Genomic DNA, 15,489 nt, shown 5'->3' on the forward strand with positions numbered 1-15,489 from the left:
GTAAAAACACCATCATGGTTGATGACAGAAATAAATATTCGCTAAAATACTTTGTTAATCTTCCGTCTATGTCTACACTCACACTGTTATTGAAGACTGGTAAAACAAAGATTATATGTAAATTAGGAACATTTTTGAGCAATGTTTGGCCTCTCTTTAAATAACTTGGGTTGTGTACGGTGTAGTTGTGTATCTGTTCTTCTTGTTTACCACTGTAATAGGGTTTTGTTTTGTGTTTGTACTCCAACCCCACGATGAAGTGGTTGAGAGTAAATACAAAGAAATCTGAAATCTGAATATTAACATGTCTAATTTGCTTTTAATTGCTTGTCTTTTGCCACTGCAGCACAAAGTGCCTCTATTTTACACTGTTATCTCCTCGTTGGCGGCTCAGCTACTTTACTGTGCGTCAAGAGTTTACATTATGGCAAATAATATGCATCCTCACTGTGAGTTTCCCCAGTTGCCAACACAAATATTGGCAGGCCAGAGATACACTGAAACTTGACATTTGTTTTTGTAGCAAGTCTCAAATTCTAGGTCCAATTTTCAACTTTATCTTCTGTCAATACTGCGTTTATGGTGTGGCAAGGAATTTGTCTGGAGGTCTACTAAAAAATATCTGACTTTCGTTTTAGTCATCCATCACTGTGATTATTAAACAAACTGCACTACTCAAAATCAGTCACAGATATTATAGTGTCTCACTTGATTGTTTATTCTGTGACATATCTGAATATTTATTTTTTTGAGATTTGTGAATATTCTTGCTCCAGAGTAATAATGTTTGCATATATGTATATTTACATGTCTTATTTGCTTTTGCTCGCTCGTCTTTTCCCACTGCAGCACAAAGTGCCTCTGTTTCACTCTTGATATCTCCTTGGTGGCGGCTCAGCTACTTCACTGTACGTCGAGACTTTACGAGCAGCACGTGAAGGCACCGCGTCTTCTTCCTCGAGCCTCCTGGAGAGACTTTTGATTGGCTGCCAGTGACATCATCCCCTGCTCGTACGTGGGACTCGACTGAAGGCAGCTCGAGCGACGGAGAGAGGCAACGCAGCCCGGCCAGGCCCCGCCCACCGCAGGGCCGGACCTCACTGTACAGACGGAGCGCGTTTAATATTAATGAGGTCGCGCATTGGCTCAGACGCGCGTCAATCCCGCTGCGCAACTTCTGTAGGCTGGCAGACTTCCTTCAATATTATTTCTGGGGAGAGCAGGGGTAAAAGTACTAAAAAATGTTGCCGCTCCACAACACCGGGACGGACTGAATGGAGGCAACGCTGTCTGCGAGCGGAGACCACAAATCCGTCTACAGTGACCCGCGACACACACCGGTAAGAGCAAATAGTTTTTTGGGGGGGTTAGTGTTCAAGTTGTTGTTGAAATGCAATGTCATAGAGATTTCACTCGATTCTATAATTAATGAAGAGGAATATCTAATTGCGTGCATCCATTTCGAGCTGATTAGTGGTTGATATCCTCCTGGTATAAATTTTTTTTTTTTTTTAATTTTAAATTTTTTTTTTTTTAATCACAGCTGTTATCTCTGTTAAATCTCACCGCTGCGACAAAGTTGCAACCTCCAGCTTTCAAACGCATCCTCCTCGCTTTTATTCTCTATTTTTATTTTCCTTTCTTTGTCACACAGCAGTGTGAAATTGAATTTCCTGCCGTGTTCAGCTCATCTGATCAGTTCGTCTCGTCCTGAGAGCCATATCATATTCTCGGCACGTTCTCATGCCGGTTTCTTCAATGAATTTTGGCCATGAATGATTTTGTGCCTTTGCTTGAAGCTGCACCGTGTCTAAAGGATGCCAATGGCCGGGACAGGCAGTGCTCGGCGGGTGTCTTTACATAATATGCCAGGATGACATGCTTTTAAAAACGCTCAGGCTGCTGATCAAAAGGAATTGCCACCCTTCTTTTTTTTTTTTTTTTTGTACCCTGACTTTCCATTTGGGGGAGAGAGCAAACTGCGGCGTAGCGTTGATGCAGTATTTTATCTTTTTTTCTTTTTTCTCCCCCTCTCTTGTTATAAAAGCTTTGGAGCAGACAGAGAAGCAGAGTTGGGATGAAATATTCAGCACCACACACTCTCTCATTTACTCACACACACACTCTCTCTCTCACTCTCATACACACACACGTACAGTATCTGGAGGATGATTCATATTAATTACAAAGTGATTCAGTTACACCAGGCTCTGTGATGATTTCACTGTTTATTATTAGTGGCCAGTCTGTCACACCCACATTTTCCCACCAAGTTGGGTGTAGCCCTGCAGGTGTTGACACTACTAATATTTGGCTCCAGCAGGCGTTCTCTAGTTTGCATGTTGATCAAACAGACAAGAGGTCCACCTTTGTGCTCTCCGCTGGACGCATAATTCATTGAACCCAACAGTTTTTTCTTGCCCCTGTCTCCACAGAGCGGCTTGTTGACTTCTCCGTAAACGTCCAGCCCTCGGCCTCCCCATGCCTCCATCTCCTCTTGACGACAGAATTGTGGTGGCGCTGCCAAGGCCGATTCGACCTCAGGAACTCCAACTGCGCCTGGACACCAGCTACCTGGACTCCATCGCCACCACCAGCAGCAGCAAGACAGTCATCAGCACCACCGTGGTGAAGATCCGGGCGACGGCCAATCTTGTAACGTATATGCCCTCATCCAAGGGCTCCACGCGCTCGTTGTCGTGTGGGTGCAGCAGTGCCAGCTGCTGCTCTGTGACTACCTATGAGAAGGACAGCCAGAGCCTCAACCACAGCCAGGTGAGCGCCAGCAGCCCTAACCTCAGCTATGCTGGTGCCCCGACTCCTATGGTCAGCAACCATGAAGCATTAAGCGCCCCCAGTCTCACCCCTGGCACCCCGAAGGCCCTGTCAGCCGTGAGGGTCATCCACCCCAATGAGCTGGCCAAACGGATGACTCGCTGCCCCATGGGACACCCTGTGGGGCCCATACCGGTTATCATCGACTGCCGGCCCTTCATGGAGTACAACAAGAGCCACATCCGGGGGGCCGTGCACATCAACTGCTCCGACAAGATCAGCCGGCGACGGCTGCAGCAGGGCAAGATCACTGTGCTGGACCTCATATCCTGCCGTGAGGGCAAGGACTCTTATAAGGGCATCTTCTCCAAAGAGATTGTGGTTTACGACGAGAGCACCACGGACCCGGGCAGGCTGACGTTCTCCCAGCCACTGCATGTGGTCCTGGAGTCACTGAGGAGGGAGGGCAAGGACCCCATCATCCTCAAAGGTAACACCTAAGAGGGTTTGTCAAGGCTTGGGCAAGAGGGGGAAAAGGCTTTCCTGTATGAAAAGGGATAGAAACCACAATTTCATGGGCTTTAGTTTGACTCCGGAGAGAGTAAATCAGATCAGACATCTGAAAGCAATGTCCGATTTAGCAGTGCTGGAAGCTTAGTGGCAATATAAACTGATATGAAACTAGTGTGGCTGCATAACAATGTGTGCAAAGCCTGTTAAACTTTCCCCTTTATTGTTTTGGTCAGCTGATGTTGTCTGTAAACACACTGGTTGTAGATTGTTTTTTCCTCCTGTCAGCTCTTACAACATCTTCTGCACGTACAAGCCCATGCACACTCTGCCTTACGCACACACTCCGCACCAGCTTTCTATATGACACATATTAAGCATTTTGCAGGCAGTAAGAAGCAGCTGTTAGTAAATAAGGCGGTCTACCGAGATAGCATTCCCTGGGTCGCTGCCATGTTTTCTATCTTTGGCGTGTGTGTGTGTGTGTGTGTGTTTGAAGCTGGAGCAGCATGTCGTGTTGGGGGCTGGGCTGCGCGAGTGCTTCCTGAATGCCTCCGAGTCACCGTCTAGCCGCAAGATCACAGCACCTTGATCTCTCCTCTTCTTCGCGCCTTTCGTCCTCTTGTGTGCTTTGATGGACGAGGCTCTCATCCTGCGCCGGTGTCTGTCTGAAGCTCGCCTCGGTGGGAGGAACAGGCAGACTGTCTTGGTCTTTCTTCGCCGGGCTTAATTCCTTGCAAAATGCAAAGGCATCCTCTCTGCTGAGGGATTTGAATGGCTTAGCCTGACGTCTTTATCTGCATTACAAGACCTTTTTTCTTATCCCATGTGTTGAAATTGACATGTTGATTGTAGCCTAAACGACCAAAACACTTTGTATGTATGATTTAATAGTCAAAAAACTTGGCTTTTGGTCCCATTCTGAATAATCCTTCTAATACGCACCCTTAAAGGATGAGTCCACCCAAAAATGTTCACCGTCAGAAAACGTATGTATTATCTATTCAACCTCATGCGGATGAAAAGTCAGGTGAAGTTTTGTAGTCCACTAAACATTTCTGGAGTTTTGCGGCAAAACAACGTTTCAGCATTCTCCTAAGCAACTGAAATAGACGGGGACTTCTTTCATAACGTAGAAAGACAGCCAAAAATATAAAATAGCTCGATACAGCTTGTGCGGTGCAATTCAAGTGTCACGAAGCCATGAGATCCCAAATTAAATTGAAAGAGGCATTATTTACATTTTCAACGCGAGGTCAAGCAGGTGCACTCTGTCTAGACGGGGTGAAAGCTAACGCTTTTGAGCTTTGTGGCGACAGTGAAGGGTGTAAATAACAATCTTTTCAAATCAATATGGGATATCTGGGTTCTTCTGGACGAGGTGTAAGGAGCCATTTTGTGTATTTTTCCAGCTGCCCCCCCCCATCCACTTCAGTTGTTTAGAAAAATGCTGCAATGCTGTTTTGCTGTGAAGCTCCCGAAATGTGTTGTGGACTACAAAACTTCACCAGATGTTCCATCAGCATGAGGATGAATAGATAATGACTGTATTATCATTTTTGGGTGAACACTTCTTAAATGGTAGGACTAGGCGACAAAATCAAACACCATGATATTCTTTTACCGAATACTTGTGAGAATATTGTTGGCATGACTGTTGGTGCTTTCACAATATCATAAATAACAAATGAATAAATAATCATCATGAATGGGGATAAAATGTATAAGTTGGTAAGATCACCTATTGGAACAAGTAGGAATGTAAGGCAAGTAAAAACAAAATGACATCAGTTTACTGTAACGCAGTAATTCAAAACCAGTAGAAGTAACACTGATAGTCTCAGATCGCTGTAGTGACTAAGACTTTATTTCCTTATACGTATAAGAGCTTTCTAACTTGGCGACGTAGTCTGAGGATTTTGATCATTACTCGTAGCACTGGTGACATATTTGGAATGTGTGTGCATGAACGCTGCTGAATAATTTACTCATGTTTGCTCTGTTACCAGCACACTTTAGTCAGGATTTATCGTCACACTGTTGTTGTGTGATTCTCTGCTTCACTGGAACCACAAAAATCTTCCGCCGCTGCCGTGCTGCAGCTCAGAGAGCAGTAATAGGTTACATTTAATCCGTCAGAATTGCCATAAACAACGTGTCAGTGGTGTTGGAGGTTTAGGGTAAGGGCTGGAAACAGCAGGTCTGTGGTGTGAGAGGCCTCTGCGAGGCAGAAGTGGTAGTTTCTGAGCAGGAACCGAACCCGTGGCTTATGAAAGTGATAGGCACAGTTTTCATGTTTTCCCCTGTGAGTTTAGTTGAGAGATAATGACAGACGATCACACTTGACAGATTTCATCTCACACCAATGTGCCACGTTTGGAGCTTCTGTTATTCTCAGTTTACTAGGAAAAGTGTGGTTTATCAGCTGACTCCGACCTGAAAAGAAAGACGGGGACGCGGTTTTCACAGTTCACTACGCGACTAGCTTAGCAACTTGCATTGACTGTTGATGCTAGCAAAGAGATGTTAGCTTTCAAAAATGTGTTTCGTTTAAGTTCGCTCTCAATGCCGTCTTCAACCTCCTTTTCTGGTGAAAAAGCTTCTAATAAATGCGCTGCTGACACTACCTGCTCATAACCGAACAACACACAGACCTTGCATCCAGCTTGTGAACATAGCGGAGCATTTAATGACGGACTGGCCACACTCGACAGATTTCATCTCACAGCGTGCTGCCACTGGAGGTTCTGCTATTTTCAGTTTACTAGGAAACGTATGTTTTTTCAGCTGACTCGGACCTTAAGAGAAAGATGTTGGTTTAGTTTGAGCCAAAGTAGGAAGCGGTTTTCACTAGCATAGCCACTTGACTGCGCTTTCAAATACATGAGCAGACATTTACTTCCTGCAAGTGTGTTGTTTTGGTTCATTCCCACTGCTCTCTTCAACCTTGTTTTCTGTGAAAAAGCTGTGACAGTTGCACTGCCTACACTCTGCGGTCCGCAACAAAATGACGGACAGAGTTAGCAACTAGCTTGTGAACATATCAGAGAGTTTAGCAGCTAAAGAGCCAGATATCTCCCCTGGGAGTTGGTGGAGACCAAAACAGAACTAAAGGGAGACCGAATATTGAAGTAAGATGGCCAGAAAAACAAGTAAATACATACAAAAGTACTGAAATCTCGATTTTTTGACAACCTTTTTTTAGGCAAGATTTTTCTAATAAGCCACAAATTTGAAGTAAAATGCAGTCTGGCGAAGTGGCTGTCAAAAATTCTGATCTCGTAACTTGTTTAAACTGTGACAGAGCGTGTAAGTTACGACCATTTGTCGATGTTCAATACAGACAAGGTTTTTGAATTCATGCATGCAGCTTTGTGTTTGGATTCAAATTGTTGGACGTGTTAAAAAAATATCAGTACCAGTGGAATTTACCTTTAACGTCTGGTGTCAGATAACCTGTGAAAACTTCCCTTTCGTTTCTTTTACTGTGGTCTTATTATTACCATGACACCTCATCGCAGTGAGGACTGAACCACAACATCAGGTTAATGTCTTTGTCCCTGGTGGTGAATTCACTGCCCTGACAGTTGACAGGAGATCCCCACCTGCCCGGTCACCAAGTGGAAGTTGTGTGATGACCTCACATGGCATGATGTCAGCTCTCGCAATGTGAACAATACATGGACTGATACTGTGTGTGTGTGTGTGTGTGTGTGTGTGTGTGTGTGTCTGTGTGTTTGTATGAGAGACTTTCCACACCCCTACACATAACTCGTGAGCTGAAGGGAAACTTTCCCACCACTGGCAACAGGTGCAAACCAGTTATTTTGGAGAAGTGCAGATGTCCAGCGAGAAGTATATTAAGCGTTAAGGATGTTTATTTACCTGCAGATTAACAAGGGGGATTTCTCATGGCGCCGCTCAGCTAGTGGAAACAGTATTTGTAGCTATTTTTAAGATTTTCTCTCCTCAAAATGAAGTTTACTGTCAGTTGTCTGAGACAGAAACACTGCCAGTCCCTTCATATCGATTTAATATCCAAATGGAGACATTAAATTCACAACCAAATGTGCAGCGTGGTCTCAGAATTGAGAGCTTTCCGTACCGTTTTAGTGCTTCAGAGCTTTTTGAAGCGAGTTGCCGTTGCTCTTATCAGATGTGTATGCAAAGCGTACCCGTCCCACTTGGTTGTAATGTGTGCCATGTGGCGGACAGATGCATGTATTTTTAGCATGGAGTGCTCCAGTGGGAATCGAACCCTTAACCCCTGGCAGTGTTTGCTTCATCCAAGGAGACCAACAAGGTCAGTTTGTGGTGACATGAAAATAAAGTAAATAAGACAAGGTTGTTTTACAGTAAATATTTTTTTTCTAAGCTAAATACTTCCTGCTCACCCTGCGCTAGTGGTAATTTTGAGCTCATGTCGCAATCGTTTCTGCTCCACAGGAGGACTTAGCTGCTTCAGACAGAGCCACGAGAACCTGTGTGAGCACTCGCTGCACCTCCACGAAGGTTTGGACACCGGCGCAGCTGCCGGCCTGGCGCTACCTCACTCCCTGCCCTCCACCCCGGACATCGAGAACGCAGAGCTGACGCCAATCCTGCCCTTTCTCTACCTGGGGAACGAGCACGACGCTCAGGACATCAACCTGCTGCAGCGCTACAACATTGGCTACATCCTCAACGTGACCACCCACCTGCCGCTCTACCACTACGACACAGGCCTCTTCATCTACAAGCGCCTCCCCGCCACAGACAGCAACAAGCAGAACCTGCGGCAGTACTTCGAGGAGGCGTTTGAATTCATAGGTACGAAACCTCTTTTGAGCTTTAAGCAATATAACTATGTGGGTATTCTTATATCTTTTATTCATAACTTTTCAGAGACAAAACATTGAAGCGGTAAACAAACAGGAACATTATCCACCTCCATCATGTAAGGGGAACAAAAACAAACAAGAAAGAACAATTTGTGTAAAAATTTGTGTAAAAAAAATGGAATTTCATGAACTATATCTACCAGAAATATGATTTTTTTCTTATCATCTCATGACCGTGGGGCGGCTGTAGCTCAGTGGGTAGAGCAGGTCAGCTAGTGATCGGAAGGTCGCTGGTTCAAATCCCAGATTCAGGCTGAACTGAGCTGCATGTCGAAGTGTCCTTGAGCAAGATACTGAACCCCAAATTGCTCCTGATGTGCGGTTGGCACCTTGCATGGCAGCCTCTGCCATCAGTGAGGGCCCTGCCATGAGCTGGCGACTTGTCCAGGGTGTACCCTGCCCTCGTCCAGAGACGGCTGGGATTGGCTCCAGCAAAAGAACCCGCGACCCCATAAAAGGGATAAAGCGGTTACAGAAAATGGATGGATGGATCTTCTGATTGTGAGATTTACCTTTTCGACCTTAATTTTGGGAAACATTATAGTAGGTTAGAAAGAAGGTCTATTAATGAAGGATTATGAATGGACCTTTTAGACATTGTCACTCTTAAGTCATTTATCTAAAGTTGATTTCATTTTAGGAAGGTTTTGACACAGTAAAAGTTGTGCAGATCAACATTTCTCTGAAAGTTAAAATTCTTGCAATTTATAATTTATAAATAAAAATTACAAGGTATTTCAGGAGAAAGCATTTTTAGTGAATGGTGTTAGCCTTCATTTAATCGTACATTTTAACGGGGGATTCTGGTCTTTTTTAAACTGCTGTAACATGGCTGTGATTGCTGCAATTGAATCCTTTGGGGCAAGAAGTTATGTCCACTAGAAGTGCTTGTTTTTGCCATTTTCTGTACAAATTGTTTCTGTAATGTTGTCACATACTTATGATAATAATAATCTTATAATAATCCAATTTCCTCAGAATATTGAACAGCATTGTGTGTGTTTCCCTGTGTGTGAATAAGATTGATAAAATAATGCTTCCATGGCGCTTTAGGCCATCACATAACGGCAGGCCTCTGTGATTTTAAAGATTTTAAAGGTTTTTGCCCAAACCAAAATTATTATTTTAGAAGAAACATCCCAGAAAAAATTCTTAATCTGAGTGGGAGTTTACAGTTAAAATTCTCTACGGGTTTGATGACGTAGATGCCCAGTCACAAGGGAACTTTTTAATGTCATGTATGATAAGTGAACTTCCCCCGATGGGACTTAACATTTACTGTATCATGTTCTGATTGTTTCCATGTTCCTCCCTGCAGAGGAAGCACATCAAGCAGGTATGGGCCTTCTGATCCACTGCCAGGCAGGCGTTTCTCGTTCAGCCACCATCGTGATCGCCTACCTGATGAAGCACACCTGGATGACCATGACGGACGCCTACAAGTTCGTCAAAACCAGGAGGCCCATCATCTCCCCGAACCTCAACTTCATGGGCCAGCTGTTGGAGTTCGAGGAGGACCTCAACAACGGAATAACGCCACGAATCCTCACACCAAAGCTGACCGGTGTGGAAACCGTCGTCTAAACGAAAATGCCGACTCGGCACTCACACTTGTACTCACTCTCGCGGCTGCTCTGTGAGAGCCACTGTATTCTTCTTGAATCTCCTCGTGCTCATCTTGGACTCTCTGGAGTGCCAAAGCTTTGGGTCAGTGGTGAGGAGAAATGCCAAAAATCCCTACTGTTCGGACCTGGCCGAAGTCCCGGAGGAGAGGACGAGTTAGAGCGATAGAGATGGAGAGATAGAGATAGGGAGGAGAGGCGGTCAGTGGGAAGCTTTCCATCTGTGACCGCAGAGGAGCAAACATGAGGGGAAAGGAAATCGGTTTTGGGAAAAGATACTCTATGTGCTTAGGGGCAATTACAGAGAAGAGAAACTCTGAAAGCTCACACTGTGGCACACAGTTTCTGTTTGCAGACTCAGGCGGGGTTGGCCACAGCAGTGCCTGTCAAAAAAAAGAAAAAAAAACACACACAAAAAAACAACAAAAAAGATGAAGACTTTGAAGTTTGGTGTGTTACTGTTGTTGTTCTATTTTTATACAGGGGTTTATGGGGGTGACCATGACGAGCCCACAGTGGCTTACTGTGCAATAATTTCAGAGTGGAATGCAACTGAGACCTTGATCTTATGTGTATATATCGGTAATGATTACGCAACATTTCCAGCTCTTTGCTGAAATGCCATTTTGATGTTAATGTAATTACTGTTGTTCAGTTCTATATGTTTATGGTGCATACAGTTACGCTGTAATATTTGACGCAGTTTGTGTACAAGAGACAGAAAAAATGGGGTTTGTCGTTTTTTCTTTTTTTGAGTGCGGCTTTGTGGGTTTATGTCGGTCACTGAAATCCATATTTAGTGTGTTTGCTTCTTTTCGTTTTTGCCATTCCTTCATCCACATATGCATATATTTTAGCAATACATCTATTACCAGACAGCCATAAGAGCTTATTTTAATGCATGGCTGCTGGCAGAGGAAAGAACACTCTGAAATAATCAGTGAATCTAAAACAGGGCTACTGGTGATGTTTAATGTAATGTAAGAGTTTCACTGCCTGCTTGTTGTCTCCTCTGTTCTTTTGATCCCGTTCATCCATGAGCCAGCTCTGTTGTAATGCACTCTACTGCGTCTCTATGTAGCTATGTGTGTGTATGTGTGTATATGTGTGTGTGTGAGTGTGTAAATGCCCTGAATTTTGAGCTTTGATTTAGTCCACTGTGTGGTAGCAGAGTTGAGGTACAGACAGACATTCTCTTCCCCCCCGCGGGTCACGGTGTAGTGTGACGGCGGCGGTACAGTAGAGCAGTGCGACCCTTGTTCTAATCTTTTGCAAACTCCCCGTCGCTGACACTAAGCTACAGTTAAGTGAGCTCTTCTGCCTAGCATTGGCGAGCGCTGCTGTCACGTGCTGTTCTAGTGCCTCTATCGATGCCTTAATTCATGTGTCACCACTGGGCCTGCGCGCGGCACACCATCACGTGCAGACGAATGCAGAACGAGGCCGAATGCAGAAGCTCCTCCTGGTCGCTGTGCTGATTGAACTTTTTTTTCTGCTGGTTCCTGATTCATATGCAGAAATTTCAGAGTCGCATTCAAAGAAAGCCTTTGAGGTGAAAACGTTTGTTGCCTAACTGTGATCTCGTGGTGGCACTTGAAGGAGAATCTGAACACCACCGTGAATTGTAAATCGACTCCGCACTAAACAGTAGTGTAGTAACGAGTATATGCACACACACAAAGTTTACCTTCATCCTGTTGCATCCGAGCATAGTCACCTTTGATCACAACAACGACATGTAGATACGGAGAGAAAGGCAAAAGAATATACTCAACTCGCTAGCGCTACTTCTTCATCCAGATCCAGGCTGCAGACCTTTTGCTTTTTTTTTCAACCAGAATCGAAATTTCTCACACATATAACGCTTCAGTTGTTGTGGAAATTTTAAAAAAGGGAAACATCTAAGTTCCCAGCAGGGCTCAGCATCAATGGTAAAAAAAATGGTCCTCGTGCCCAAAGTCAAACCCTGGACCATTGGTTTTATTTATTGGATAACAAAGACTAAAGTTAATTGTCATATTTAATCTTCATTTAAGTAAAACTAATCACAACAAGGACACAGTGAGTTATAAAAGAAATTCTTACATATTGAAGGTGTAACATCTTTACCCGCCACCATTTTCTCATGGCACCATGCATGTGCGACTCACAACGGAGCTGAGATTGAAGCTAGCTAATTCCATCATCTGCAAGTGAGTCACTAGATTTGCTACCCTGAATCCTTACTAGCACACAGTAAACAGACCCTGTCTTGGCAAAACGACTGTGACTTTAGACTTTGGACATCAGTGTTGTTGTCTGGAAAATGTTACTTTCCTTTCTAGACTGCTTTGTTTTTGCCTGAACCACACATTTGTAAAAAAAAAAAAATCTTAACTGGTATTGAATTTCATAAACCCAAGGGCTGTCAAAGTTTCTAAAGCGTAACAGAGCACGTAGTCCTTCAACTAAATTTTAACCCCTAAATTCAGACCAAAAAAACAAAGAGCACGAGGCCTTCAATTAGCATTTTGTTGTTCTAACTGAACTGAATGGAAGCAGATCATTGTTCCTGTTCATATGCTCCTCTGGTTTGTGTTCAGCTCCCTATTGTCTGCATGAAAAGAAAAGAAAATGAAGCACAGGGCGAACAGGATTATCTTCAACGCGCCAAAAACAAACATTTATTTCGCCGCACAGCCTCTGTGAACCATTACATCTTCAAGAGTACATCTGAACCCAAAAATTTGTCAGCCTGGTGAAGGAGAATGCAAGTTTTCAAAGCACTCTGTAAAGGGACAGTTAACCCCCAAAGTCAATTGTAATCATTTAATTAAAACATCATGTGATCTACTGGGGTCCAAAAATACTTTTTCCCATTAGCTTACACACTAAGTGTCTGTATGGTGGATACATTTCTTTTTTAGCTTCACAACCGCCCCAAAATGACTCGTTTGACTATCATAATTTGATCCATTTGGTCCGATAAGATTTGGAAACTGCAGAGGAGCCGCAAGATTAAATAATTTTATCCTTATTCAAGGTAGCCAGGATCTTAACCAGAAGTTAGCCGACTCGGTCAGCGGAATTTTCAAGTGTGCACACTCTGTGGCCCCCTCAACATGGGAGATCTTGGACATTTTTAACCTGGGAAGTCGAGCTTTTTTGGCTTCATGTGCCACCAGACAGCTCTCATAAGAATGAACTGGGCTCTGCCTTTTATGCTCTATCTCGATTTTTCTTGTTAGATCCATGGCTATAACGCTAGCTAGCTTAGCTAAACCCTATGCATGCGTCCTTCTGCATGGAGATTCAGTGAGTGGGTGTAGTTTGTCAGAAAGAAAATAGTTCCTACATCAAACGACTCACAACAAGATATGTGATTTATCTTGAGGAACTGGGTCAAGATCGGGTGTAGACCGAGTATTGGCCGGGCAGATAATTGGGGCCCATATACAGCATTTTTCTGTTTTAGTGTTTGTTTTCTTTTAAATGAATAAATTGGAACATGCATTTAAGGAGATATTTGTAAGAATTTTACTTTAAAACATTTAAAAGTTGATGAAAACAATCAACAGAGTTTGAAGAAATTAGTGCTGACATCATGTCAAGGACATTTTTGTACTGTTAGCACACCAACCAGCTAGCCTCTTCCCATCCTGTCGCTTCATAGCACTTTTTACCTCAAAAGAGCCAGTAGTGAGTTGTAGTGTGTGGTCTGTCCTGAGTCCGTCATGAGAAGATGAGAAGCTTAAGAGGTAGTGCCTTGAAGGGAAGAAACCACTTTAGAAGAAGTGTCTGTAATGTAGCAAAATAGTTAGCTGAACATGGTTAATAGTTCTAGGCGAGTAAAGTTACGTGAAGCACCTTTAATTTAGCTGTGATGCAGCATTCTATCTTTGTCTGTAGTTTCAAGCCTCCTTGGAAGTTTTCGGTCTCCTTCATTACTCATGATCAGTATCAGTCCTGAAAAAAACATATCGGTCAGCCCCCTACTCAAAGGTAATTTTTTTGGGGGGGCCATTATATTGGTGAGAAGTCAGACACGTGGAGATGTGGAGACGACCCAAACTTCCCAACTAAAACAATCTAGATGGTTAAATAGCCATACAGGTTAAAGGAAAAATTGTGTATTTTTGATTTTGGGGTCAACTGTCCCTTTAAGGTTTTACAACACCAACATTCACAACAATAAGTTCCAAAAATCCCTCATGTGAAAAATTCATGCTATGCAAACGAAACTGTAACAGGTTGTGTCTTTCCTTGTTCTGTGAGGTCTGAGAGAGAAGAAACACTTTGAGCATGAAAAAACAGTTTGCAGCCTCAGATTGAAGTGAGGTTTTTTTTTTTTTTGACACGTGTGACTTATCGATGAGGAAGTTTAGAAAATGACGACGCGTCCTCACTTGTATTTCTGTTGCTGTTGTCATTGGTGTCTACTGGTGCTCCACAATATATTTGAATATGATAAAAAAAAAAGTATATGATAACAATTTACCACACGTTTGTAGTTTGTCCATTTATATTCAGTGATTTGCAAAAAAAAAAAAAAAAAAGACAGAGTGCTTATCATCTGAGCCAATGTTATATAAGAATAATGTAAATTTTCGTCCCATCTGCTGGTTCCTAAGACTGCAGCGGCACATGGCTTTTTGTATGTAACGATCTATCTGACTGAACAATGTAACCGTCATACTGTACATTACTCTCTGGTTGGAAAACGAAGCATGCTGTGTGCTCATCGTCTGTGAGGGACACTCGCAGTCATTATGGTGCTGTCTGTCTTTCCCACACTGCTCTTTCTATAGAGGTCACAGCCTGACTGACAGCTCCAAGAGGCATCTGGGTATCTGTTCCCTTTTATTTGGATACACGGTTCTGTATTAGAACAATATCAAGCTGTCACGTTCAACGTGCGCTCTTTTATGACTAGACTTGTTTAAGAGTCTCCGCTTTGGGCTCAGAGGCTCCGGTGGAAAATGGGCTTCGCTCTACAAGTCTCTTTATCTTTCTCTGTGTCTGTAGTCAACGTTCAAGTATATACATTATACAAATATATATATCTATTTTCTTTGTATGCATATATTCATTACTATTTTTGCACTGACCTACGGACAGATGGATTTATTTTTATTTTTCCACAAAGGGTGCTATTATAACGGAGGCCTTCTCCCACACCTTTTTTGCATGACTTGCTCAAGATTCCTCAACTGGTCTGTCATCTCTTCTCCTACTACTCCTTAAACTGTTGCAATTGAAGCACTGTAATTTTGTAATCCCTACTTGTGAGCTTTGAAATAAACAGGGAGGCTTCAAGTTTGGTTTGGCGTCCTCGAGCTTTGTTTTCTCCTGGTTTCCCCCTCCCACGCGGAGGAGCTAATTTCTTTGTTTGTAATATGGTTCTGTTTCTTACACTCAGATGTTTCACGTTGTATTCAAGTGTTTAGACTCTAAACTTTAGAGTCTAAACACTTGAATACAACATCAATATTTTTATATTCACAATAGAGCAAATCACAGTGTGTAATGAGAAAGTGACCGTTTGAAGAGACAAACCACAGAATTATCACCTGACAGTTTCATGCAGCATCTTTCAGTTCATTAGTTTGAGATTATGTCCCACAATTTAACTGTCAGTCACCGTCACAGCTCTCATCAGCTTGCTTTCCGCTGTTTTCAACCAAAAGGTTGTTATATACTCACTAAACATTTACGACCTGCTT

The 15,489-nt window shown here is 43.2% G+C and overlaps 1 protein-coding gene and 1 long non-coding RNA gene across 2 annotated transcripts in view; one reads left to right on the plus strand and one right to left on the minus strand.

The window, feature by feature from the left end:
- Positions 1-15,489, minus strand: part of LOC115573959 (uncharacterized) — a 101,182-nt gene that overhangs the window by 22,319 nt on the left and 63,374 nt on the right. The gene's annotated exons all lie outside the window — the stretch shown is intronic.
- Positions 1,122-15,087, plus strand: dusp10 (dual specificity phosphatase 10). The gene is made up of 4 exons (XM_030405083.1): positions 1,122-1,340; positions 2,436-3,265; positions 7,732-8,094; positions 9,484-15,087. The coding sequence occupies exons 2-4, from the start codon at positions 2,482-2,484 to the stop codon at positions 9,747-9,749; spliced, it is 1,413 nt and encodes a 470-aa protein (XP_030260943.1). The 5' UTR covers positions 1,122-1,340; positions 2,436-2,481; the 3' UTR covers positions 9,750-15,087.

This window comes from Sparus aurata, chromosome 22 (assembly GCF_900880675.1).
Source record: "Sparus aurata chromosome 22, fSpaAur1.1, whole genome shotgun sequence".
NCBI classification, from domain to species: domain Eukaryota; kingdom Metazoa; phylum Chordata; class Actinopteri; order Spariformes; family Sparidae; genus Sparus; species Sparus aurata.